The 21,424-nt window shown below is 41.7% G+C and overlaps 1 protein-coding gene across 2 annotated transcripts in view; it reads left to right on the top strand.

The window, feature by feature from the left end:
* khdrbs3 (KH domain containing, RNA binding, signal transduction associated 3) overlaps positions 1 to 21,424 on the top strand; it is a 157,910-nt gene that overhangs the window by 114,309 nt on the left and 22,177 nt on the right. For both annotated transcript variants that reach the window (XM_081612273.1, XM_008421354.3), the window contains exon 7: positions 6,734 to 6,816. In XM_081612273.1, the coding sequence (XP_081468399.1) occupies positions 6,734 to 6,816 (83 nt within the window). The remainder of the gene's footprint in view (positions 1 to 6,733; positions 6,817 to 21,424) is intronic.

Below are 21,424 nucleotides of genomic sequence, written 5' to 3'. Positions count from 1 at the left end.
ATTTGAGTTTTAGACTCAGTCTTAGTGTTTTGGATGAAAAATACCTTTTAGTTTTAGTCAATGTTAATCATTTCTAGATGCCATACTTTTAGTACAATTTTGGTCTTCATAAAGTTGGTGTAAAAACAAGTATTAGTCTTTGCAACTTGAACTGAATATTTAGAGTGGTTCTGAAACCACTCCCTTGAGATCTTGGTCATGTGTTTGGGTCATTGTCCGGATAAAAAATTAACCATCGCCCCTGTTGGAGGTCAAGAATGTACAGTGGCAGGTTTTAATCTAGGATGCTATTGCATCCAGCTTTCCTTCTATACCGACTTCCAGTTCCTGTAAAAAATCCCCATATCATGAACTGTCACCATCGTGCTTCACTGTGGGGATGATATTGGCCTGGCAGTGAGCCTTGCCTGGTTTCCTCCAGACATGACGTCAAAGAATTCAATCTTTGTCTCATCAGTCCAAAGTATCTTGTTTCTCCTGGTCTGAAAATCCTTCAAGACAAACTCCAGATGGTTTGTTATGGGCCTTTTATTAGGGAGTGTCTTCCATCTGGCCACTCTACCATACAGGTGGTGCATTGGTTGTCCTTCTGGAAGATTCTCCTCTCTCTGCGAAGGAAAGCCAGAGGTCTGACAGAGTGACCTTTGGGTTCTTGGTCACCGCACTGACCTGTATTGTTTTTCACTTAAAAGTTGTCTGCTACTTTGTGGTGGTCTGTAAAAAAAATCTAATTAAACTAAAGTTTGTAGCTGTGATGTGTCATATTGCAAGAAAGGAACTCTTCTATATAGTACATTATAGAAATCGAGTACTGAAAGGTTAACACAAATATGAGCGAAAATGGTGTTTTTTTTCCTTTTATCTTTCCTTTAAACATTTTTCTCTTAATGATGCTGTCATTAGACGAAACAAGAGAAGTTTGTGTTGTGACAATACACACTATTTCAGTAAATTACAAAGACATTGCTCGCTGCACAGGAATGTAATAATGCACGTATGAAACAGTCACATTTGATTAGGTTTGTGTTTTTTTTCTGCTGCTGTGGGAAATTGATTTCATCGCATCCAATTTAAAATCAAATGAAAGCCGGCAGTTTGAAGGCGTAGAAACACTACCTTTGTCGCAGGACCCCTGCTGGATCCCCGCCGATGACCTGATACTCGGACCACAAACTTGAAATAGCTTGCCATTAGAGCAGAGATGAAGGTTCCTGATACGAGTGGCTCAGGTTGGTGGACTGACTTCAGCCCACGCAGCTCATTATTTTTAATTAGCCCCACCTTTTCAGCTCGTCCGTTTTTATGACAGAGCGTCATTAAGCACCCGAACGCTGACTTTTAAATACAATCAGACGTTTGATGTTGAGTTTAACACATCAACTGACGTACATCTGCAGCCAAGAAGCATGGATGTTAAACTTTGCGATTGTCTTTGTAAAGTTTGCTCTCACTTATTGTTTGGACAGACTGGAAACTTCATATGTTGTCACTAATTGTCTGTCTTAAAGCCTCTTTATGTAAGGATAAGGTAATGAAGCAGAAAAACTTTTACATCTAATGAGCTGTAGAAACTTGACATTACTGTTGCATTTTTTAAAAGTAGTCTATTTCTATACAGAGCTTTGGCCATGCAGCATACTTCTCAAGGCTCGCTGGTCAATTGTGAGTGATCTTATGTGCTAGTTATTCACTGACTTGCTTATTTAGCAGACACTAGTGACTATTTTATGCCTCTAAATAAATATAGAATAGTGATGGGCCTCTTGCTTGATACAAATGTTTTTGAAACAATGACTCATGGAAGTTTTAAAATTCTTATTTTTTAACTCCCTTCCTAAAATAGTGATAATGGATTAGCACTATTTTAGGAAGAGAGTTGTTTTTTGTTAGGTTGTTGATTATGTTTGTCCTCTGTAATATTGCCACAGCTAGAGACTCTAGTTTTTACATTTTTGTTTTTTACGTTAAAGGCACAGAGACATTCAGAATCGGCTCCTTTGTCTGGAAAATGTAATTAAAAAATAAAATACGCCTACAGTAACACAACCTTACTTTTGATTCAACCTCTGTGATTCCTATCTTTCAGTATTCACAGCCATGCTTGTTGGTTCCAGGCTGCAAAAGGTATTGTATAATAGAGCTGACTTAATAAAATAGATTGAAACAAGGCACTTTTTAAAGGAGATAAATAACACCAGGCATACCTTTGACAAAAACACACATTTTAATTCCACATGGAATTACATTTGTGACACGAGACAACAGTTTGAACCATTTTTCAGTTTGATATTTTGTAGCATTTTGTTATAATTTTTGCATCATGAATATCTGCTGTTACCTCTACTTCTGCAAACTTAATGCATCTTAAGTCGATTTCAGATATGGGATGAGGATTATTGATGGTCTTGATTTAACATGCATTTTGGCACATTTATGGTGTTGTTCTTCACAGCCTCAACTGTAGTTCATACTGTACAGTTAGAATCAAATACAAACAGACACACACACAACAAACAAATAATCGAAGTGGGTGAAGGTCATATAAAAACAGGTTATTATTATATCAATTTAGCCTGCCTACTTTGATTCTGGATTTAATAAAGCCGCCAATCACACAATCTCCAGATAGACTTTTTGTAGAGAAAATATACACTGGCACATCTACCAATAGAATAGAATAGAATTCTATTCTATTCTATTCAAAGGCTCTCGAAATGACCCATATGAAACCTCATGCAAGCCTTTATTTTGACCCATCCAACACTAAGCTGTTCTAAGACAACATGGTTAAAGTATGTGTTTGAATACTTCAAAGCCATAGTCAGGGGTGAAAGTAGTTTTAAATTCTTGGGGGTACTATGACAAAAAGAAAAAAAAAAAAAAAAAAAAAAAAAATATATATATATATATATATATATATATATATATATAGTGGGGCAAAAAAGTATTTAGTCAGCCACCAATTGTGCAAGTTCTCCCACTTAATGATAGAAAAAAATCCAGAAAATCACATTTTCTGACCTAATGAGACATATTTACCGTGTTTGATGTTTGTTGTAAATGACATATCCTCAAAGAACGAGGTAATTAGTCCAAGTTTGTTGTTTATTCAATGTTCAGAAACTACAGCAGCTGTGATGCACCAAGACAAAGGTAAAAAAGGTAAAACAACACAAACAGGTGATCAAGACTAAACCACTCGCACCTTTTTACTCTCCGTCTCTCTCTGTCATTTAAGCACACCCGTTGCCATGGCAACTTCCTGCGCTCCACAAGCCGACCCGATATTATATTAAAAACATAACATTCAGTCCGTTACGATATCAGGTTTTCAGGCTTGATATTTATTTTGCAATCATTAATAAGCCTCTCATGAACACAGCGGTGGTTGATTATAATTTTAAACTCCTGCTCTGCTGGTTATTTTGATAATGGAACCGAAACGCACAGAATTGCGCAACACCTTGTTGAAACAATAATTACTGAGATTATTATTGTTGTTGGGTCATTAATTTGAACACATTTTGTTGATTTTTGTTGTTGTTCTTTCATAAAGTTACGAACGTTTTAAGCGAGTCAGAGGAGGACGAGCTGGTCTCATCGTCCTGGCTGCGTTCAGTTTGTCACCTAATGCCGAGATCGACTCAAAACCTTCTGTGATCGACGTGTTGCACCGCTGCTCTAGCAAAGCACGAACAGTTCAGAAACAATATGAAATGAGAAAAAAGGTATTTATTAACTGATTAAGTCGTGTTTTAGATTGTTCTTGAAAAACTAATCACTCACGGCTGCACAGTGAACCCATTCATGTTTTACAGTAGACAGCCTCTCCCCTCTCTTGCAGGTACTGCGCACCCCTGCTAAATCTTTTAGGGGTACGCAGTACCCTGCCGTACCCCCTTACTTTCAGCCCTGGTCATAGTTCAATGGATAAGGTTCTGAACATAAAAATCATTCAGTTTTAGAAAAATCTCAATTATCATCATCAAGAAATTGAAAAAGGAAGTTCACACTCAACTTTAATACAGTTTAGAAGTATGATTTGTAAATGTTGACTTTATGACCAACTCTTTAGTCAAAATGAAAACTTTACATATAGCTAACATTAGCTTTAACAAACTACTTGGTATGTAAAAGGTGAATGTTAGCTTAATAGAACAAACTCATTCTCTAGTGAGAACAAGCTTCATTAACACAGCCTGTTGACATTGATATTGTTATACGGCATCATCTTATTTCTTGTTTTATTTTGAGGAACAGTTTCAGTAAACTCTGAAGAAGTTGTTTAGTTCAAAATGGTGATCACAATATGTTGACCAAATGTTTGATTAAACTTCTTTTTTTCTGACAAAGAATAACACACAGCTATTTGGTAAAGGTATTTGTAATTATGTACATTGCAACAGCAAAAAAAAAAGACATAAATAAATCATCTAGTGACTTCCGAAAGCAAACTTTCAGTACGACTGCCAGGTCGTTTAAGCTGGTTTCTAGGTAACAGACTACACGAGGAGAGCACTCCTCAGATATTGTTTTTCTCCAATTTGAAAAACAATATCTGAGCAACTGTTGAACCAAGTCACACTACATCCGGGTTCCACACTCTCAATTTTTAGAGGATTAATGATAAAAGACTGGATTCAAATGCCTTCATTTGCCAAGTGCATGCTTCTAATCAGGAATTAGAACCTTTTGTAATAAGTGAGTGATGAACAGTTTCTCCTTCTCGCTAAATCTTATAGATATTTGCTTTGAGGATACAAATAAGGGGCAGATGAATTAGCCTAGAAATGAGAGCGGGGTGGGGTATGAGAAATGTGTCACTAGGGGTCGATGTCTTTTTGTGGAACATAAGTCCCATTTATCCCAAATTACGGCAGGCGCATGGCTGACTTACTTTGATGCTCTTCTTGTTGGAGTGCAAAGGGATGAGGGTGACTGTAAAAACCCCAAGCAGATGTTTAAGGCTTGTCTTTTGAGGTGTTGGTGTAACGTAGACCCAGGGACACTGACAGTTTTTCTAACAATGCTTTATGTATAAGTGGAAGGAAAAGAAATTCAGTTTCAATGCGTCAATATTAGGGCTGTTGTAAAAGAATATTTTAGTAATCGAGTACGCTATAGAATATTTTTACCATTATCCGAGGAATCGGATCTCTCTCTCTCTCTGTGTCTCTTTCTCGCTCACCGTTTGCTCCAAAACCGTGATGAGGCGATTCCAACGCCAGAAAAGCTGTCGTAGTCCAACCATCGCACCACAAAGTTCAACAATCCTTATTTGTCCCCCAAACTCTGACAAAACACTGCACAATTCAACATCATGCTGCTAGGACTTCACAACAACTCATAGGCGGAAGTAAGAGTGCTGCCCTCCACAAGTGACGATCCAGACATGACATGGTGCGCTACATAATAAAACATAATTTAATGAAGCTTCGAGGCAGAGAAATTTTCCTCATGGAATTTTAATAATCGAGGTACTCGAATCACTCGAGGAATCGTTTCAGCCCTAGTCAATACTTTGTAGAACAGCCTTTCATTCATTCCTTAATCAACAACTCTTCCCAATGATTCTCTATTAGACCGCGTTGACACAGCAGCTTCTCAATTCCAACTTCTTGCTAAAATCAGAGCCATGAGTGGTGGGATTGTGATGTGATACACGTCTGTGAAACTGACTACATTCATAATGTCGTAGTCATGATTTTATTTTAGTCAACGTTCACTTCCTGCCGGGCTTTTTCTGGTGCAGAGTCATGATGTATGTCTCATGTCAACAACATAAAAGTTGAATAAAATTTTACATCACTGTTCAGACACTTTGAAAATGATCAGAGTGAGTTTTATGGGGGGTGAAAAGATCGGAATTCAGACTGTTGTGAAAAATTTGGATATGGGTTGCTAATGAGCAAAGATATTTTATTTATCCATTACTTTGTCCATTCTATTGTAGCCCAGGTCAGATTCAGACTCATTCTTTCCCGATTTCCAGGTAATTAGCTCTAACAATCTAACAATGTAAAACCCCTGGTGAAGAAATAGAAAAAGCATCCCCACAGCATGATGTTACCACCGCCGTGTTTCACCAATTGGTGGTGGCGTTGTTCAGTTACATTTTCACCAAATACCAAATATTCAGAGCAAAAGTAGAATTTTGGAGCAGAGTGCCTACTCCTGCGTGTGTCACGTTGTTTCACACACATAACCCTTGCCTTCAGATTCTCCACAACTTTATTCCTGACCTGTCTGCTGCGTTGCTTCATGATGTGTTTTGTTCACAAGTGTTCTCCAAAAAGCCTCCAACACCTTCACAGAACAGCTGGGCTTATAATGAGATTAAGTCACACACAAACAGACTCTGTTTACTAATGAAGGGGGTGAACTTTAGTGCTCTGCACAATTTTCAGATTTTGAATAACTGATTTGTGGAGGGAAAAAAAGTGAAAACCAAGAATTATTATTAATATTTTTGCAATAATATTTTTTATAGATACCAGTATCTATAAATGAATTAAAAATGCAATTAAATTATTTATTAGCCGTAATTTTAATTGAAGGTAGAATCCTAAGATATGTCAGTGTTGCATTAAAAGTAGAATTAGATGCAAAGTGACAAAGCTGTATATGTACCACTGCTGTCACTTCTTTTCACTCAGATGGAGATTTGAGCTTCTTTTCAAATCCAGGTTGCTGTTTTTTTCTAACTAGGTCAATATTGTTTCTGTTACCTCAGGATTATGACGACGGCTACGGAACCGCTTACGATGACCAAGGGTACGAGTCTTATGACAACAGCTACAGTAATCAAGGACAAAAGTAAGTTGCTGCATTTTTTAAATCAAATTATCTTCATTATAATTTGTTCTCAGGATGTACAGTTACGTCCAAAATTATTCACACTTCTGGTGGATTTTGATTTATTCAACAAAGAGGTTTGTATCTGAAAGGAAATTAGACAAAAAAAGTTGCAAAAGTGTCAGGGTCTGTTTGTCCTCCCCTTTTCCTAGTTTCTTAGTTTGTTTTCCTTAGTTTTATTTCCACCTGTCCCTGGAACCACCACTTCTCAAGACATCCAGCAGATGTCACCCATGCTCCACCCCTGAGAAGTGTCCTGGTTCAACCCGGACACACACCTGCAGCTGGTTTAGAGGGCGTGGACCTGCGATATAAGCAGCAGCTACACTCCGTCTCACCGCCTGAGTGTTTGCCTACCACGATTCTCCCGCCGTCTTCTAGTTGTTTCCCGGAAACCAGCTGCCCCCGCATTCGTGTAAGTCTGTCTCCCCGCTGTGGATCACCTCCCTCCTGTGTGATTTCCCGACGCTGCCGGTGTTCCCGGTCAGACGCCACTCCCTGTGTGTGTGTGCGTGATCTCCCCTCGTCGATCCCTCCCCGGGATTTCCCCTTCGGGACGCTACGGGCCAGGAGGCCCACGCCCGAACTTCCCGGAGGACCGCCTGGACGGATCAGGCTCCAGGCCGTGCCCGACATCAGAGCTAAGCATCGCTCGTCAACGGACACTCGGCTCGCGCTCCGCTTCGCCCCTAATACCTCCACGCCAAGTAAGCTCACCTCAGTCATTTCCTGGAGAAACTCCGCTGAGTTCTCGCTAACCCTGCTTTTTCCCGTTGGCAGTAGAAGAACCGGTCCGCCGATTCGGCTTCGCCACCAGCTCCCTGATCCTTCAATAAACATTATTGTTTCTGACTCGCTCTGTCTGACTGTGTTCTTGCATGTGGGTTCGCAACCTTAAAACCGACATGACAGAACACTCAGGCCAGTTCGGAACCTCAGCAGACGCTATCAGACGGGCGCTGTCCGAACAACACGCGCTAGTCCAGTCACATGACTCCGCATTACGGGAGTTAGCTAGTCGTCAAGCCGAGACTAACGATAAACTAACAGAATTAACCACTTTCCTACGGAATTCAGTTCAGCAGGCTCCCAGCTCTCAACCTTCCCCGACAGTGGCTCCGGATCCACCAGCCCGCTCCATGTTTTCGGACGTCCGACCCTCAGCGCCAGAGAAATTTTCAGGTGACGTCCGGAAGGTCAAGGGTTTATTCTCCAATGCAATATCATCTTTAATCATTCACCGCAGAGTTTTTTGCATGACAGTGCTAAGATTTCCTACGTGTTATCCCTGTTGACGGGCCGAGCCCTAGAGTGGGCCGAAGCCCGGTTTTCTTCAGCCTCTAACTATGGGTGTACCTTCCCCGAGTTTTTGAAGGAGTTACAGCAGGTGTTTTGTCAAGAGGCTGAGAAGACTTCAGCCTCCCGTGAACTACACGGATTGAAGCAAGGCCAGAAGACTGTGTCAGACTTTGCCATCGATTTTAGAATCTTGGCCGCTGCTTCAGGCTGGAACCCTGCTGCGCTTAAAAGCGCATTCTTTCATGGGTTAAATGAGCAGATAAAGGACCAACTGGCTACTCTAGATGAACCAGAGTCTCTGGATGAATTTATTAACTTGGCCATAAGATTAGACAACCGGATTCGGTCAAGGATGAGTGAGCGATCCCGCCGCACCGCCCTTCCGTGCTCCGCACAGGTCAGTAACCAGTCGACTGTCCAACCTCCACCCACCTTTCCCTCATCTACAGGACCAGAACCCATGCAACTGGGACACGCTAAGCTAACCCCAGAGGAGCGGCAGAGGAGGATGCGCTCCCGGCTTTGCCTTTACTGTGGTGAACCCAATCATGTAATCGCTAACTGTCCAATACGTTTAAACCCGCAGGTCCGGCAGTAAGGACGGGGAGACTGCCGGAGACTACAGCAGTAAGATCTCGCTTAATCATCCCTGTCTCCATAATCATTAACGAACCATATTCTTTATCAGCCCTCATTGACTCAGGGTGTGAACAGAACCTCATTAATTCAGACATCGTCGAGCAACTGTCTATTGAAATCGAGCCGCTTCCAGTTCCTCTCCGGGTATCAGCCCTCGACGGAGGGAACCTGCCACAGATCACCCATCAAACCAAGCCAGTGCGTCTACTCACTTCAGGTAATCACACAGAAGAGATTACTTTCCTCGTGTTTCCTGCCGCCAGTGCCTCCATCATCCTTGGTTTCGACTGGTTATACAAGCACAACCCGCACATAGACTGGGCCGAGACCAAGATTGAGTCGTGGTCCACAAAGTGTCACAGTACCTGCCTTCATTCCGCCTTTCCAGTCGTCACTACGCCTACAGAGCCAGCTGAGATCGACCCATCTGACGTCTCCTCCATTCCCCGTGAGTACCATGATCTAGCTCCTGTTTTCAGTAAGGACAAAGCCCTGTCTCTGCCACCCCACAGACCGTATGACTGTGCCATCGATCTACTGCCTGGCGCCCCATTACCCAACAGTAAGCTATATAACATTTCTAGAGCAGAAAGGCAAACCATGGAGGAGTACATAAACAAGTCTCTAGCTGCAGGGATTATCCGCACCTCATCCTCTCCCCTCGGAGCAGGGTTCTTCTTCGTGGGGAAAAAGGATGGCTCTCTCCGGCCCTGTATTGACTACCGTGGACTCAACCAGATCACCATCAAGAATAAGTACCCGTTGCCATTATTATCCTCAGCCTTTGAGCCCGTCCAAGAAGCAACCATATTCACAAAACTAGATCTCAGGAACGCTTACCACCTCCTTCGCATAAGGGAGGGTGATGAGTGGAAGACGGCGTTTAAAACCCCCATGGGCCACTATGAATATTTGGTCATGCCGTTTGGGTTGTCTAACGCACCTGCTTTCTTCCAGGCCCTGGTGAACGACGTCCTGAGGGATCTCATCAATGTCTTTGTGTTCGTCTACCTGGATGATATCCTGATATATTCCAAATCCCTCGCGGAGCACAAACAACATGTCCGTCTGGTTCTCCAACGCCTTCTGGAGAATAAGCTGTATGTAAAAGCGGAAAAGTGTGAGTTTCACCGCCCTTCAGTAACCTTCCTAGGGTACATCCTCGAAAAGGACAGGTTAGAGCATCCGAGGACAAGATCAAGGCAGTACTCGACTGGCCTAAACCCGAAAACCGCAAACAACTACAGCGCTTTTTGGGGTTTGCAAACTTCTACAGGAGGTTCATACGCAATTACAGTCAGACTGCTTCACCCCTCACCGCTCTCACTTCCAGCAAGAGAGAATACGTCTGGACCCCTCAAGCGGAGGCCGCCTTCGAGGAGCTCAAGTCCCGGTTTGCACACGCTCCCATTCTGGTCCAGCCTGACCCCAAGAAGCAATTCATTCTGGAAGTTGACGCCTCCGACACCGGGGTCGGCGCGGTTCTTTCCCAGATGTCTACCCACGACCATAAGCTCCATCCATGCGCCTTCTTTTCCCGTAGACTCTCACCAGCTGAGAGGAATTATGACGTGGGCGACAGAGAGCTTCTCGCGATTAAACTCGCCTTGGAGGAGTGGCGCCACTGGCTGGAGGGCGCCGAACACCCCGTACTGGTCTGGACCGATCACAAGAACCTGACATACTTGCAAGCAGCCAAGAAATCCAATCCCCGCCAGTCTCGTTGGTCTCTGTTCTTTTCTCGATTTAACCTATCTATCACATTTCGCCCAGGTTCAAGGAATGTTAAACCCGATGCTCTATCTCGAGTCTATTCCCCAGATGACGCTGAGGTGGTCCCAGCTCCCATCCTGCCTCCCAGTTGCACCGTGGGAATGGTCACCTGGGAGATCGAAGACATCGTCCATCAAGCTCAGCAAACAGAACCAGCCCCAGAGTCCTGCCCACCGGGTAAGGTGTATGTTCCGTCCTCTGTCCGATCCCGTTTTCTCCAGTGGATACACAATTCTAAGTTCTCAGGTCACCCCGGCGTTAGCCGCACGATTGGGCTAATAAACAGACGGTTTTGGTGGGCCTCCGTACACAAGGATGTCAAGGAGTTTGTTTCAGCCTGCCCAATCTGTGCCCGGAACAAGTCATCCAATCAACCCCCCGCAGGACTCCTACAACCACTACCCATACCTAAGCGCCCTTGGTCCCACGTGGCCATAGATTTCGTTACCGGACTCCCAACCAGTAAAGGTATGACCACCATCCTCACCATCGTCGACCGTTTCTCCAAGGCATGTCACCTTGTTCCCCTACGTAAGCTGCCCACGGCTGCCCAGACTGCCCTGTTATTAATTAAACATGTCTTTAAACTACATGGCATCCCGCAGGAAATCCTCTCGGATCGCGGCCCCCAGTTCATATCACAGGTCTGGCGTCAGTTCTGCTCGGCTCTGGGGGCTAAGGTATCCCTCACTTCTGGCTACCATCCACAAACCAATGGCCAGACAGAACGTATGAACCAAGAGCTAGAGACGACTCTGCGATGCCTGACCTCCACGAACCCCAACGATTGGGCCCAATACCTCCCATGGGTCGAGTATGCACATAACAGCCACATTTCTGCAGCCACAGGTCTCTCTCCGTTTGAAGTGGTCCTGGGTTACCAACCACCACTCCTCCCCTCTGACGAGGAGAACCTCTCGATCACGTCGGTACAACACCACATCCGACGAAGCCATAAGATTTGGAAGGACACTATCACTGCCCTCAACAACACCTCCGCTACCAATAAACGCCTGGCTGACCGTCGTAGAACCCCTGCACCTGCTTATATAGTGGGACAAAAGGTATGGTTGTCCACACACAACATTCCCCTCAAGTCTATGTCTAGAAAGTTGTCTCCAAGGTTCATTGGCCCCTTTGAAGTGCTGGCAGTCATTAGCCCCTCAGCTGTACGCCTCCGCCTTCCCCCGTCTCTGCGTGTCCACCCAACCTTCCACGTTTCCCAAATTAAGCCAGTGCTCTCCAGTGAACTTTGCCCTCCGGCCGAACCCCCTCCACCCGCCCGGGTCATCGATGGCCATCCGGCCTTCTCCGTCCGCCGGATTGTCGCCACTCGGCGACGAGGTCGGGGTCACCAGTTCCTTGTCGACTGGGAGGGTTATGGTCCTGAGGAACGTTCCTGGGTTCCGGGATCATTCATTTTAGACCCCTCCCTTATTAGAGACTTTAGGGACTCCCAGACCCCGTCCTCTGTTCGGCCGCCAGGTGGCGTCCGTTGAGGGGGGGGTACTGTCAGGGTCTGTTTGTCCTCCCCTTTTCCTAGTTTCTTAGTTTGTTTTCCTTAGTTTTATTTCCACCTGTCCCTGGAACCACCACTTCTCAAGACATCCAGCAGATGTCACCCATGCTCCACCCCTGAGAAGTGTCCTGGTTCAACCCGGACACACACCTGCAGCTGGTTTAGAGGGCGTGGACCTGCGATATAAGCAGCAGCTACACTCCGTCTCACCGCCTGAGTGTTTGCCTACCACGATTCTCCCGCCGTCTTCTAGTTGTTTCCCGGAAACCAGCTGCCCCCGCATTCGTGTAAGTCTGTCTCCCCGCTGTGGATCACCTCCCTCCTGTGTGATTTCCCGACGCTGCCGGTGTTCCCGGTCAGACGCCACTCCCTGTGTGTGTGTGCGTGATCTCCCCTCGTCGATCCCTCCCCGGGATTTCCCCTTCGGGACGCTACGGGCCAGGAGGCCCACGCCCGAACTTCCCGGAGGACCGCCTGGACGGATCAGGCTCCAGGCCGTGCCCGACATCAGAGCTAAGCATCGCTCGTCAACGGACACTCGGCTCGCGCTCCGCTTCGCCCCTAATACCTCCACGCCAAGTAAGCTCACCTCAGTCATTTCCTGGAGAAACTCCGCTGAGTTCTCGCTAACCCTGCTTTTTCCCGTTGGCAGTAGAAGAACCGGTCCGCCGATTCGGCTTCGCCACCAGCTCCCTGATCCTTCAATAAACATTATTGTTTCTGACTCGCTCTGTCTGACTGTGTTCTTGCATGTGGGTTCGCAACCTTAAAACCGACATGACAAAAAGGAGCTTAAATTTAAAAAAAAGCTTATACTGTATTGAGAATGGCATATCAACAGTCATTTTTACCCTCTTTAATACTTAATTGAAAACTCTACAGTAGTCAAACCTTTTCTGAATAGCTTGTATTCATGTTTTAAATGGTATATTAATGATCTTAGCTTTGGTGATCAGCTTTAGGAGGCTGGAAGGACTCTTTGCCATCACCCTAATCAGGTTCAAGTAAAGAATCCAACTGGGTCAGCTCCAAAATGTTAAAATTCCTTCCTTAAATCTCTGTATTTCTTTAAAAGTCCCACATCAAATATCAGATAACTTGTTTGACATCTATTTAGTTAACATGACTTCAACTATAGAACATTTTACCTGCAAAGGCATCTTGCAAAAGAAGTATTTTAGCTGCACAACACATTGACAGATTCATGTAATTTCAGAGCAAAGAATGGAAATGAAAACTGGCTTTTATATGCTAGAAAGAAAACATAAGAAATCTGGCAGCCAAACTATACAATAAAATAGTCTGTCAAAGTTATGAGGCTGTTAAAAAGGATTTAAAATTGGAAATCTAAATCACGGTTTCTTCCAGTCAATGCTGAAGCACTTTTTGCCTGCCAGCCGCAGTGCAGATTACAAAAAGAAAAGGTAAATAAAAAAAAAGACTTTAAAGTCACCTTTAAAGTCTTCTTGACTTTCACCTGAAAAATATTTGGCTTTATTGAGACACAACATTTCTCACTGCTGTTACTGTCAGCTTGTATCACACCTGGTGCTCCGCTGCCAAAAACAACAGTTATCTGAGGTATTCCAGCTAATAATAGCAATAATAATAATAATACATTTAATTTGTATAGCTTTCCTAAACACTCAGACACTTTACAAGAATCAAGTACAATTAGAAACAGAACACCAAATAAACCAAACAGTCATAAATGGAGGACAGAAAAGTTGTTGTGTGTTTTTAGATGTGATTTGAATGTTGATAGGTTTGTACAGTCAAAGTCCCAGCCAAAATGTGAACCAGAAACCTTCTATCCTTCTGCCACCAAAACCTGACGTCTATTGCTGATTTTGTGTCATGGTCTGTATATTTTGCTTTTTAAAAGAAATGGCTTTAACTTTTTCACATTTTTTCACATTAAAGTCACATACATTGTTGTATTTCCTTAAGAATTTACTGCATTGTTGTGAAGTGGAAGAAATAAGATGGTTTTGAAATTCTTTTGCTTATAAAAACGAAAATTTACATATGCCATCCATTTGTTTTAACCCTCCCTAAGTAAACATCTTTAAGTGCAGTTTCTTCTGGAAAACCGCAAACAAAACTTTTTATGGCCTCATTCATGCCACTCCTTACTAGCATATGTTGCTATACGTTTTGCTTGTAGGCTGTAAACAGATTTAATCATCCCTAAGTCTTTAACCGTATCCAGAAGTCATATTTTGTCCTCTAATCTGTCACATAAAACCCCAATTAAATGTATTGAAGTTTATGATTGTAATGTGACAAAATGTGAAACATTAAAAGGGCATAGCTAATTCTGCTAAGAACCACATAACCCCACGTCCAGCAGATTTGGATTTCCTAAATTCATGGTTGTTTTTTTTCCATTCTGATTTTATATGAGGTTATTTTTTGTTTTGTTTTTTTCCTTCTGTGCATTAACTTCAGTCTTAAAGAGTTTCTAAACAGCCTAAAGGCGCGCACTGAATCCTCATTCCGGTATACGTATGTGTCTCAAAGGATGAAGTGTTTCATTGCAGATCAGTTTAGGGCAGGGAGCTTTATTCATTCATGGCATTTAGCCTCGAGTGAATAACAATGATCACGTAACGTTGATATTTTAAATATAGTTTCAAGACTGTTAAAAAAAAGAAAACAATAGAAGTCAGTTGGTGACGCACAGGAACTACATATGTGTCCTTTTAGGTGAAGTTATTAGGAGTTTTAGTTATTTGTTTTCATCAACTCACAAAATAGATGTTCACAAGTTCTTAAGTCTTTGAGAGAGAAGTGCAAGTCAAGTCTCAAGTCTTTTAAAAACATTCTAAAATTGGATTTATGACACTGCACTGCTGCTGAACACTTTATTTTTTCTTTAGCCTTAATTTGCCAATAAACACTTTAGATTTTTTTTTATTCTGGATATTTAAATAACTTCTCTAAATTATGTGCAAAAATTAATACAATATGTCATTGAAACCACTAAAAACGTTCATATTTATTTACCTTCAAAGAAAAATTATAGATTAACTTAAAATCAGTTAATCCTGGTTTTATTTTTGGAGAACAGGGAGGATCTGTCAAGAAACATTACGGAAAACCCATACTTGCATATTGTTACTGTGACAACCAGTCATTAGTATACCCTACAGTGACTTAAATAGGGAAACATTAATCATCTAGTCAGATAATCAACACTTAGCAGCTCACTTTCACCCCTGATTACGCGAGATAAAGATTGTTCATTGGACTCAAGTCCCAGAGCCGAAGTCCTAGTCAAATCAGAAATCCTTGTTTTAGGGGCAAGTCGGTCACAGATTTTATCTTTCAATAAAAAATTTAATTTTACATTGTCACCTCACATATCTGAGAAAGAAAGAGGTTCAAAAAGTTGAGCCTTGTTGCTTCCAAAAAGCTAAAATTTGAATTTAAATAAAAAATCTAAGTCAGTGATGTGGTCACGGCTCCTTCTCACTGTGATGAAAATATCCTAACTTGGATCACATTTAAATGATCCGACTTGAGTTGCATTGTGCTTACTGTGTTTGGCATGTCATTGTGAAATAAACTACCACAATGGGATGCGGTTGCTTTTAACACAGAGCCGTGCGCAGCTAAAAGCAGAATATCGATCTGTCTTATAACCATGCAGCTATCACACTCTCCAAGCCGCACAAGGTCAGAGGCTTTTGTCTCTTACTGTATTCTATCAGCACACAATGTGCTGGACATTAACGCATGCCAGTCTATAGGACGTCAAAGAGAAGAATGCTTGTTGCCACATTTACTATGTTAAAAAAATAAAATAAAAAAAATCCACCTGAATTGGCAGCAGCTGGTTTTAAAAAAGAAAAGAAAAATGTCTCCAGGAGGAAAACGGCAACATCATTCTGTCCCTCTGGCTTTTGTTGAGGAGGGTGGTCGATGTTTGCTTTTGTAGAGGTGTCAGGTTGTATGTCACCCAGGCTTCATCCATCTTTTCTGCCATCTCTCTTTTTTTTCTTCTGGTCAATATCACACACGCGCACACACCCCCACGCACGCACGCACACACACACACACACACACACACACATGCAGCCTTCCGCCTCCCCAATCGGCAAAAGTTTTTTTTTTATCTCAGAAGTGTCGGTGCTGGGTTAGGGTGTAGATGGAGAACTCGGTTCTGCCTCGGGAGTCGGCGGCTATTTTCCTTTTTAAAAAGCGACCCCGTGAATAACGACGGGCACTGCCTCGGTTGCCAGGTTGGGTGAGAGCGCGGGAGGGAAAAAAGAAAAAAAGAGAGAGTCTGTCATGTAGATGCTGGAGGCTGGGTGGACTTAAAGAGATTTTCATGTCTGTTGTCTGGCGGGAGACGAAGCGACTAATAGGGCCCAGACATAGAAGCTTTTGCCTCCAGAAACGACTGATTCACTTACTTCTTCTCTTATTTGTGTCCTTTATCTTGGATTTGCTTGGAAAGCTACTGTTACTGCGGGCTGACATTGAGCATGTGCGCGTCGGAGGCTTCATGCAGTTTTGATGAGTCGAGATGGAGTGATCACATTACCTTTGTTTACCCATGAACACAAGGCATTTCTAAACCTATGAGCAGTGCCATTTATTAACATTGTAAAACATGCTAGTATGCCGTACAGGAACGTAAAGAGAGTATTTGCTCCCTGACAGGTTTCTTCTGATTTTGTATTTATATTTGATTTTAAAAAAATACCCCAAAATCAATTTTGAAAAGCTGTTTTTGAATAATGATTTGATTTATTAAAAGCACAAACCTGTCTAAACTAACTTTGATTTGTGTGGAAAAAGGTAACTACGACACTACATAGTTCCTTCTGTGTTTTTGAGCCGTTCACTTTCTGGAGTGTTTCAGATTGTTGTCCGACTGCATTAACCCAACTGTGTCTAAGCTTGAGGTCACTAATTCATGGACAGATTTCCTTTCCCAGGGTTTGAACAGGGAATTATCAATTATCTCAAGTTGTACAGATCCCGAAGGCGCAAAGTAGTTCACCATTACACCACCACCATGTTTGACTGCTGATTTTATGTTTTTTCGCCTCTCAAAAGTTCTACTTCTGTCTTGTCAAAGCACTGGAGATTTTCCTGAAACTCTTAGAAATCATTAAGATGTTGACCTTTGAGATCTGTTTGAACTGGAGTAATTTTCACATGAATTTTCACACATGCGCCACTTTTGACTTCTATTTTTTGTCATTGCTAAATTAAAAATACTGACCTTAACTGAAGTCAGTAGCTATGTTCCCGTCCAATAGTCAGGCGAATTTTGAACAATCTTTTAAAATGGGGCAAAAAAAGAAAAAGAAAAGGAAAACGTGAACAAGGCCATCCATCTACTGGATTGGAGTGGAGATGCACCAATCTGATATTAATATCTGTATCTTATATTTAGAATTCCTAAATGGGTCTGCCTCGGCAACTCCAAGTCCCAGGCCGTTAGTGTGTCCTGTGGTGTCCCGCAGGGGTCAGTTCTAGGGCCTATGCTTTTCTCTCTTTACTTGCTGCCTTTAGGTAAAATCATTAATTGGCATAACATTTCATTTCACTGTTATGCGGACCATTTGCAACTTTACATTAGAATGGGATCATCTTCTACTTCACCTCCACTTACTGCGCTAACGTCCTGCCTGGAGGAGATTAAGACTTGGATGAACCATAACTTTCTTCAGTTGAACTGTTCCAAAACCGAGGCCATACTGATCGGAATGCCTCATCAGGTTCAATCCTCGACTCTGACGAGTTTTTCATTCTCTGGACAAGACATTCCCATTTCCTCCGTTGTTACAAATCTTGGAGTTCAAATGGACTCCCATCTCACATTTGAAAATCACATTAAGCACCTGTTTAAAACCAGTTTTTTTCATCTTTGCAATATTTCCAAAATTCGTTCATCTTTCTCCCGTTCTGATGCTGAGACCCTCATCCACGCCTTTGTCTCCTCCAAGCTCGACTACTGTAACTCGCTGTTTATTGGAGTCCACAGAAAACACCTTCAGAGGCTTCAGTACATTCAAAACAGTGCTGCCAGGATCCTAGTGAGAGCTCGTAAATTTGATCACATCACACCTACTCTTTACGAGCTTCACTGGCTTCCTGTAACTTATAGGATTCAGTATAAAATAGCACTTATCACCCATCACTGTCTATATGGAACCTCACCGGATTACCTGAAGGACCTCCTTACTTCACATTCAACTTCTAGACCCTTACAATCCCAAGCCTGTAATCTTCTCCACCTTCCTCGATCAAGACTAAGGACTATGGGTGATTGAGCATTTGCTGTGGCTGCTCCTCGTCTATGGAACTCTCTCCCGGACTATTTGAGAGCCCCGCAATTATTGTCTGATTTTAAAACTGGCTTGAAAACTTTTCTTTTTAGACAAGCCTACTCCACTTTTAAATGACTGTCTTTTTTATTGTTTTTGATTGCTGATTTTATCTGTTTTTAGCTGCACCACGTAGCACTTTGAGATTTTTATTAATGAAAAGTGCGGTATAAATTAAATTGATTATTATTATTATTATTATTATTATTATTATTATTATTATTATTATTATTAATTGCATTTTCTGAACCATTTGAAAGAAGGTTTGTTGCAGTTTATTTTCATGTTTGACCAATATAGTCAACCTCTTGTTTTTGTCTATTTCTTTATTATTGATTTAACCTTGGCTGTTCTACTAATAATTGCACAAACTGAACAAATTAAAGTTGCTTTTACATGTGTGACCAAGCTCGTGAAGCTGTTGGTGTATTGAAGTGCTGTACTGGTGCTGAGTTATCAGATTAATTTGTAATTCAGTACAAGTCTCCGTATTTTAAAAAGAAACATTTAACTCTCTTCATCTGTTTTTCTGCATTGGATCAGTGTCAGCCGATGCTAAACCTCAGATATCGGAAGTGAAAAAAGTGGATCGGTGCATCCCTAGTCAAGACATAGCACAATATAAGAGTGAGAATTTGCATTTTCATGTCAGTATACTTTATGGAAATGGTGTTTTTGTCTTTAAGTCTATTAAAAAGAAAACTTTGAATCCCTATAGTAGATGCAGTTATATATTCACAGCTGTTTTTAACTTTGCAACGGACAAAGATAGACGTCATTTTCTCTCCAAGCCCAAGCACAGTCATAGCAGGTCCCATCTGCAGCAGGGCCCAGAGGAGAGTATATAAATATATATGTGTGTGTGGGTGTGTGTGGGTGTGTGTGTGTGTGTGTGCGTGCGCGTGTGTGTGCGTGCGCGTGTGTGTGTGTGCGTGGGCGTGCGTGTGCGTGTGTGTGTGTGTATTTGTGTGTGTAGGCGAGTGTGTTTGTGTATACGTATGTGGACTTGAAGTCTCCTAACAATGTTTCTGGCAGCCTAAGGAGCTCCCAGTCACCAGCCTGAGCTCCCGACTGCGTGGCAGGATTTCACTTGCCGCAGGATAACAAGCTGAACAATTTACAGTCTCTCTGTCATGGTATTACCCTGGTGGCTCCCGCCAGGAGCAGGCCTGCCTTTTGTGAGCAGGAAGGAAAAAGGAGAAGGCTGAAGGCTCGCAGGCTCCCCAACTGGTTTTGATGCCGCACCAGATACGATAATTAACTGGAAAAACATTTGTGTTGATGTAAGGAAAGCAGCTGCAGAAGGGTGATGTGTCGTTCACTTGCAGATCTTCAGTACAATCCTGCTACATACGGTGAGGCATTATCTTCTTAGATCTATTGATTCAGCGTAGCAGAAATGCATTTTATTGATTTTTATCCACTATTGTGCCTAAAAATGTCGACAACTGATTCCTTGCTTTCCACACACATTGTTGGTGCTTGGTGCTCATCTGATCGTTTTCACTCTGGGAATGAAATATACCTAATACATTTTGTAACAACCTGATTTATTTTTTGTTTTGTGTATATATTAATTTTGTTTGATTAACAGATTACAAATTAAAAGCAAACTATCAAACATATACAAAATTTGAATTTTTTTAGGGTTTGACAGCTTTGAAAAATCCGGAAAAGAAAATTCCAGAAGTGTTGGCAACTAGTTTGAATTACCTCAAATTTACTGATTTGTTACCACAATAATGTATATCACTTTTTCTGCATACGGTAAATAGACTAATAACTTCTTCAGTTTTCAGCAGATTTTGCTTTGCTCAATGTACATCAGAAATGTAAAGGTTTTTTTCTTGATCTCATTTAGTTCACTGGAAGATTTAACTTTATCTTTATTTTATATCAGAAAGGAGCTACAACCCTTTAGCATTACCTATTCACAACTATAAAACATAATTTAACGTCGATATTTGCTCAGTGGGTTTTTTTCCCCAGTGGAAGAATAGAAAGTTTAATTGTCTACCATGCTCATTTTAGAAATCTGATTTTTAAAATGAGCATGAAAGCAACTTTTTATGAAATTAGCTTCTGAATTAGCTGATTAGCTTCTAAATGGATGTTCTTACAATCAAGTTTAGAGTTTATGGAGCCAGTCTATGAAATGAAAATAATAGCATGGGCCTGGCTGTTGTCTCACCCACCAGCCATTGCATTGGAGTCAAAGCTGTGTCAATGTTTATTATTATTATTATTATTATTATTATTATTATTATTATTATTATTATTATTATTATTATTATTCACTAAAAATACAGCTGAAATTAGAAGTTTTACCTTTTTTTCTCACTGACTGAAATTAGAACAGGTCAAATTTCTCTTGTCTAAGATCAGTTAAAATTACCAATAATATTTCTGTTTGCAAAATACCGCAATAATGAAAGAAAGAAATAGAACCAACTTTATTCATTAAGTTTATGGGCACAAACAGGAAATGTTACTTTTGCTCACATTGTAGTCACAGTCACAAACAGGAAACTACAGTATATAATAAAAAATACTTAGTGACTCAGGGCTAAGGGGAGAAGAAGGAAATAGAGCAGTATTTAGAATATGTCAGAGATTTCTTTATGAATGTCTTCACAATACAAAGTTTAAACACATTTTCTCAGTATTTTGTAGCATTGCCTTAGAACAGTATGATTTTGGTCAAAGGTTTTGAATTTTTTTCCACAATCTTCTGACCAGTAGTTTGCTGGGGTTCTGGTCCAGTTCTCATGACAGAACTTGCTCACATACACCAAAACATTGACTTTGTTGTATTTTGCTGATTTTGCTCCAGCAATGAAACAAAAAGGTGGATGTGTCTTTTATTCGTTGGATGTCAATTTCTGGTCTCAACTGTATTTAACCTGCAAACTCTTATTTAATGTGATTTGCTTCTACTTGACAAACTCCAGTTCTCCTCCCAAACAGTAGGAGTCACTATTTAAATGCCTTT

This window comes from Poecilia reticulata, chromosome 11 (genome assembly GCF_904066995.2).
Source record: "Poecilia reticulata chromosome 11, P_reticulata-male-v2, whole genome shotgun sequence".
In the NCBI taxonomy this organism is placed as follows: domain Eukaryota; kingdom Metazoa; phylum Chordata; class Actinopteri; order Cyprinodontiformes; family Poeciliidae; genus Poecilia; species Poecilia reticulata.
The sequence above is the reverse complement of the archived record's forward strand: the minus strand, read 5'-3'. Positions and strand labels throughout refer to the sequence as shown.